General features: G+C 34.1%; 1 protein-coding gene across 1 annotated transcript in view; it reads right to left on the bottom strand.

Annotated features, from left to right (window-relative positions):
• Positions 1–233: 233 nt before the first annotated feature.
• The window catches only part of LOC121860009 (ubiquitin-associated domain-containing protein 2-like), a gene marked incomplete in the record, with an annotated part of 66252 nt that continues 59008 nt past the window's right edge, over positions 234–7477 (bottom strand). The window contains 1 exon segment of the mRNA XM_042357022.1: positions 234–1384. Coding sequence (XP_042212956.1) covers positions 1242–1384 — 143 coding nt within the window.

The following is a 7477-nucleotide window of genomic DNA, read 5'->3' as shown; positions in this document are numbered from 1 at the left end:
TATATATATATATATATATATATATATATATATATATATATATATATATATATATATATATATATATATATATATATATATATATATATATATATATATATATATATATATATATATATAAATATATATATATATATATATATATATATATATATATATATATATATATATATATATATATATATATATATATATATATATATATATATATATATATATATATATAAACTAGCTAGCCTGAACTTGCACTCTCACCCCTTGATGGTGATGAAGGGGTTAATTGTGACTTTAACATGAAGATACAGTAGTGTTAACATCCAGATGGTCATTTATTATAATTATACTGTACTGTACAGAACAGTAGTAGTGAACACAAGCTGTGTCATAATAAATAAAACCTGATAACAAAAGACTGAGACAACAGACCAATACAATACCTCTTGTGTAGAGAGATACAGTGCTGTATTCTTAGTAACATCAAAGGTTAAGGCTATTTGGGACACCACAAATGAATACCCTTTATGGTATTTTTACTGAAATAAAAAAATATACTTTACTGCATAATGACATGCAACCAAGAAGAGTATTTACCCTTCTGACAAAAAGCCAAATGTGAACACTTACCCTTTTGATGAGAAGCTAATATAAATGGTTGTTCTACTTCAGATTTTCAATAAAAACAAGATACCCTCTAAATTACATGACCTACATAAAAATTGTGTATGAATTACCAAATGTCCAACAAATTTTGGTACTACAGCAGAGTACTAACAAAATAACTGCCATTGTTGCACATGCTATGACTAGCATTACCACGTGAACACAGTCATCGCCATCACATTCTTTAATGGGATAACTTATAAAATGGATTAAGGTGCACAGTAGTCTTCATTATAATATCTGTCTTTAAATCACCAATTAATACTTTTCTTGGCCTTCCAAAGGTTATTACAAAATACAGAAACAGCAATGCCCAGTAAACAAGGAAGTGACCCACTTAAATCTTGATTATTCAAGAAAATATTTCCACCTTACAAAATAATTTGATTTCTACTGTATACAAATCAACTTTTAAATATTTAAAACATTTCAAAACTACTTTATTCTGTATATTCAAAGTTACAGTCAATCAGTTCCAAGTTTTCTCTGGAATTTCTTATGACAAACCTAAATGCACACTTGCCTCCATTATGGACCCTATCACATACTCATTGATAGTTAGGACTACATGACTACAATTATCATGATTCCTGCAGAAGAAGATGTGTGGCCGTGTTTACATCATTATTGCAAGTCTGAAGTGCATTTATTACTCTCTGGCGATCAAATCCCATCTCGACTAAAGTTTGAACTTGCTCTTCCGTTGGAGGAGGCGGAGGATGAGCTGCAAGTAAAAAAGAAAAAGAAATAACATGATAGTCCTGTATAATGATGGGTCAGTCTAAATAATATTTGGTCTCTTGTAAAGTACCTGTTGTAAATCGAAAGGTTGCGAATTCGTATTCAGGGAAAGTTGTTGGAGCTTCTAAACTTGAACTGACACAATCCGAGGAGTGGTGACTCGAGGATCACACACCTAACACAGACACAGAAAACCACAAGCAAGCTACTCCCCCCTCTTGTGTAAGTTACTATGATCATGATGTACTTCCCCACACTAAGTTTACAGCACCTAATTGATGAAGAACAGGAAGGAAGATGACTCTTGGCTTCTTCTGTCTGAAGCCTCACAAAGATGATAAAGGGATTCCACATTCACCCATGCAGTAAAGGTGATCCTACACAAACCTGAATTTATGGTAGTAAGCAGCTGTCAAACAGGGAAGGACTACAGGTTGGACCTCACTAATTTTGGAAGCTTGGGACCAGACTGGTTCTGGATTAGCAAAAATTCCGAACCATCAAAGCCGAGGTTAAAAAAGGCAAAATAATGCATAAAATGTACTATTACTGGTACCAATACAACTTACATCAGCATAAATCTAGCCCAGGCTTACTGGACCTCTTTATGACAATGCTTAGTGCTATGGCACAGGCTGGACAAAATTATTTGCCAAAAAATAACTGAAAAATTAAAATAATGCAAGATTAAAAAAAAAAAAGTAGGACAAAATTTGTCCTCAGATGACATGTCCACTTTGAGCCAAAATTTCAAGGGACCAAAGTGTCACAACGTGGGACACAGGTGCCTGAGAGTTATTATTTGTTGTATGTGGGATATCATTTAATTCACTCTAGTAGTGATACAAAGTTTATTATGTTATCATTGGTAAATACATTATTTATATAATTTGTTTATCAATGAGCCCATCAATGTTTTCAAATTAGACTACAAGATATGTATTTCTCCAGCACATACTGTATTTTGATCATATGCCTGGCAACGGGAACCTGGGAGTGAGTGAGAGACTGCTAGTTAGAGCCTCATCTACAGCTGTAACTCTCCTCCCTCCCTGTCATATTTCACTGGATTTACTGTTATTATTAGTGTTTACTGATATACAGTATACAGTCATGCGCCAGTTAACGTTCAGCCGAACAACGTCCGATCGCATATATGTCCGTGCCCCCCACCCCTCCCCCCAAAAAAACACTTCCTAGACGCCTGCTGGACCACCACTCCATGACACCCTGACGGAGACACGATGATCCTTCCCATACTGGCCAGATATTATGTGTTAAAGGAATATCCTATCTTAGGCTATTTTTAAACATTTGCCTCCAGGTGTAATGTTAACCTACATCTATTGAGGATAAAATCTTTCACCTACAAATTGACAATAACACATTTGCTGCAATCAGACATATCTAGTTGCCTCAACAATTGCAACCCCAGTTGCAATTGGGGTTGCAATTTCAAATTCTGTGTCATTACTAAGGAATAACGAAGTCTCTGGGGCACTGCACTCTAAGATTAAGAGAAAACGGACTCAGGCATCTTGAAGTGAGAGAAAACGGACTCCTATGATGGGGGACACAAGCACTCACACGTGCCACTCACACTGACAGACTTGACACTCACTTACTTGACAAGTTTTACCAACCATTAGTTGTGTGCATTATCTAGTGAATTTAGTCAATATTGTACAGTACAAGTACACTGCAATACAGTTGTCCCTCGGTTAACAATGGACCTAAGTGCAAACCTGTACTGTACATGTACTAAATGATTACGGTACTTAAATTGTTATGTCTATTGCAAATATAAATTGTTTATACAGGTATTCAAATAAATTACTATCTTACAAGAATCCCAGCAATGTAAGTTATATTCACCCAGGTCGTTTGGGTGGCATATTATGAGAAGAGCTTAGTCACTCTTAAATAATGATAAATAAACACGCAGGCCTTCAGCGCCAACTGTCAAATCTTACCTCAAATAAATAAACAAACACCAGACACTCTGTCACTTCACCTCCGGCCCCCCTCCTCTTCCCACACTCGCTGGCTACCTCCCTCCTTGTGTTCCCAGACAAAAGATTGGTGATAATTTTATGCTTTACGGTGTTTATTTTATATAATATCTCAGACTAAAGTTAGTATATATATATATATATATATATATATATATATATATATATATATATATATATATATATATATATATATATATATATATATATATATATATATATATATATATATATATATATATATATATATATATATATATATATATATATATATATATATATATATATATATATATATATGCAAGTAAATCACTGTAGGTGGCGTGATCTAGGTATATGCTTTGATAACCACAAGGAAGAAGAAAACACGAAGTTCTAGCTTTACGTGTAATTCACATCTTCAGGGGTGAGTACAGACTAGCTGTACTCACTGAAGATGTGAGTGCAGCTATTTCTTCTTTCATATTGATTATCGCTGCTATATATATATATATATATATATATATATATATATATATATATATATATATATATATATATATATATATATATATATATATATATATATATATATATATATATATATATATATATATATATATATATATATATATATATATATATATATATATATATATATATATATATATATATACAGTGACCCCTCGTTTAACGAACACCTCGGTTAATGTAATTTCGATTAACGAACTGCTTTCCATAAGGATCTTCAATTCGGTTAACGAAAAAAAATTCGGTTAACGAAGTTCTTACGAACCGACCTCAACATGTTTTCGCTTGCACTGACCGGGCAACCAGCTTTAGTATCAGTCCGCCAATACATTAATCGGTTCTAGGGCTTAAATTCCTTACTATTTTTGTAAATATCAAGAAGTTTATACTATTCAATAATTTTAAAAGTTTAATATTCAATTTTTTAGTCATTTTAACAATTATTGAACAAAATTGAAGGTAAAGTGACAAGTTTAATGCGCGACATCCAGCCTCTTAACACAGCAAACAGGCGTCAGTCTCTCTCTGTTTTCAGTGGAGGTAACATCTTGCTTGAGACTCTCTTCAACTAAACGCTTTTTTTCTGTGTTTCCAAGCAAATTATTGGTCATTTTGAAATATATTTTATATATTGACAATATATAATGCAGTGCAGCGTTGATTTAAAGAAAATAATCTTGAATTAAACCAGAGAGCTAAAATTTTATGGGTGAAATGGCACCATGGGGTGACTTCTCTTCCACCCCAATGCCTTCTCTTCTTCTTTCTCCTCCACCCCCATTCTAAATCCCATCATCATCATCATCATCCAGGAGCCTTCTACATACACACCTCAAAGTAAGTGAACTTTTCTACCATTTTTGTTGAATTTAGGAAATTTTCGGTGAGCTGGAACCAATTACCCAAAAACCCATTGAAACAATGGTTTTGGTTAACGAACTTTTCGGTTAACGAACGACCTTCTGGAACGGATTGAGTTCGTTAACCGAGGAGAATACTATTATATATATATATATATATATATATACATACATACATACATACATACATACATACATACATACACATATACATATACATATACATATACATATACATATACATATACATATACATATACATATACATATACATACACATACACATACACATATACATATATATATATATATATATATATATATATATATATATATATATATATATATATATATATATATATATATATATATATATATATATATATATATATATATACAGTGACCCCTCCGTTAACGAACTCAATCCGTTCCAGAAGGTCGTTCGTTAACCGAAACCATTGTTTCAATGGGTTTTTGGGTAATTGGTTCCAGCTCACCAAAAATTTCCTAAATTCAACAAAAATGGTAGAAAAGTTCACTTACTTTGAGGTGTGTATGTAGAAGGCTCCTGGATGATGATGATGATGATGGGATTTAGAATGGGGGTGGAGGAGAAGGAAGGAGAGAAGGCATTGGGGTGGAAGAGAAGTCACCCCATGGCGCCATTTCACCCATAAAATTTTAGCTCTCTGGTGTAATTCAAGATTATTTTCTTTAAATCAACACTGCACTGCATTATATATTGTCAGTGCCTCAATATTCCTGGTCATGTCCCCCAACGTTATTTCTTGGTGCTCTTCCTCATCCTCTTTCCCTTTCGCTTCCTCTTCCTTGCCTGAGTCTACTAACTCCTGTAGATCCTCCTCAGTCAGGTCAGTGTCGTGCTCTTCAATTAGCTCCCTAATCTCGTCCTCTGCCATGTCCCGGAAGCCTTCAGCAGCCACTTTCCTTGACAGTGCCAGGGTCTTTCTGAATATTTTCATTAAAATCCATCAAAATCATTTTCCTTGTCATTGTCTTAAGCACCAAACAGCTCCTCCCAGTCTTCTCCTTGAACAGGGCAAGAGGGTACGTGTTTTTCGAATCGTTTTCAATTAAGAAAATGTTACAGCACATGTATATTTTACCTAAACTGTGCCTGAATGAATATATTCTCAGAAATAAATAGTAGTTTTGCTGAAATGTGATGTATTTCAATGTAAAATAGGATAAAATACATGACGAAAACAAAAGACTTTACCCAACCTTCCAATGTTCAAGAGATGTTACTCGTTTTTTTAATAGTTTTCGGTTAAAATACTGTTATATTACAATGATATTATACTCATACTGTGCTTGATATACTACATTCACGGAAATGTAATATTTTTGCTGAAATGACGTACGTATTACAGTGGAAAGTGACGAAAACAATGACTTTCGCTTTCTTTCATTCAAAAGATGTTACCGTAATCGTTTTTCAAATGGTTTTCAGTTAAAAAAACTGTTGCATCACAAGTGAATTAGGATAGAATATTATTGTAATACAACAGTTTTTTAACTGAAAACCATTCGAAAAGCGATTACGGTAACATCTTTTGAACGAAAGAAAGCGAGTCATTGCTTTCGTCACTTTCCACTGTAATACGTACGTCATTTCAGCAAAATATTACATTTCCATATTCTCAGAAATAAATAGTAGTTTTGCTGAAACGTAATGTATTTCAATGTAAATTAGGATAAACTACATGAAAACAAAAGACTTTATCTAGCCTTCCGATGTTCAAGATATGTTACTCGTTTTTTTTGTAGTTTTCGGTTAAAATACTCTTATATTAGTGATATTCTATTCATACTGTGCTTGATATAATACATTCACGGAAATGTAATATTTTTGCAACTACAATGCTGATGTCAACACAAGCGTGGTTACAGCGAGACTGACTGAGTGAGGGAGAGCTATGCGTGTGTGTGTGTGAGGTTGCGGGCGGTGTCCCATGTTCGGTGCCGCGCGATTTGAATGTACTTCAATTACTTCAATGTAAAGAATATTCCTCCGGCGGGGCAATCCGCATATTATAAAACCGCGTATGTTAAGGACCGACTGTATAGTGAAGTCTCTGGTGCACTCCAAGATTAAGAGAGAAAATGGAGGACACAGGCGTCCTGATGTGAGAGAAAACGGACTTGTATGACGGGGACCAAATAAAAAAAGCATAGCTACATGTTTTGTGGACTACAGTATTAAGCGTACCCTTTTCATCACTTTGTAATAAACCCTGCCATGCCTATGTGTGTTTATGATATTTACCATAACATTATATATATATTTAGTGGGTCTAAATGGTCGTGAAATGGGAAACTTGGGGTTGGGTCTTGTGTGCCTGGAACCAATTAGAATAAATCCCATAGGTTCTGTACTTTTGTTATTGGCGGGGTCCCAATTAGGCGCGATAACCAAGGGATGACTGTACTGTACTGTATATACTTGTGACACTGGCCAGTTGCTTTTGGTGCTATGGTACAGGCGTACCAAGTGACAGCACTAGGATCTCGCTTCCTCTATCAAGGAATAAACAATTAAAATTTAAATTTAAAAAAACAAAACAAAACATTCAAATAATGGGACCTAGAGAACCTAAATGGCCCTAGAGCGGGCAAAGTCACGTATGCATCGCGTATTCTTATAAATTGTGCTGCCAGGCGTATGTTATT

Source organism: Homarus americanus, unplaced genomic scaffold (genome assembly GCF_018991925.1).
Source record: "Homarus americanus isolate GMGI-L3 unplaced genomic scaffold, GMGI_Hamer_2.0 scaffold824, whole genome shotgun sequence".
NCBI lineage: Eukaryota > Metazoa > Arthropoda > Malacostraca > Decapoda > Nephropidae > Homarus > Homarus americanus.
The sequence above is the reverse complement of the archived record's forward strand: the minus strand, read 5'-3'. Positions and strand labels throughout refer to the sequence as shown.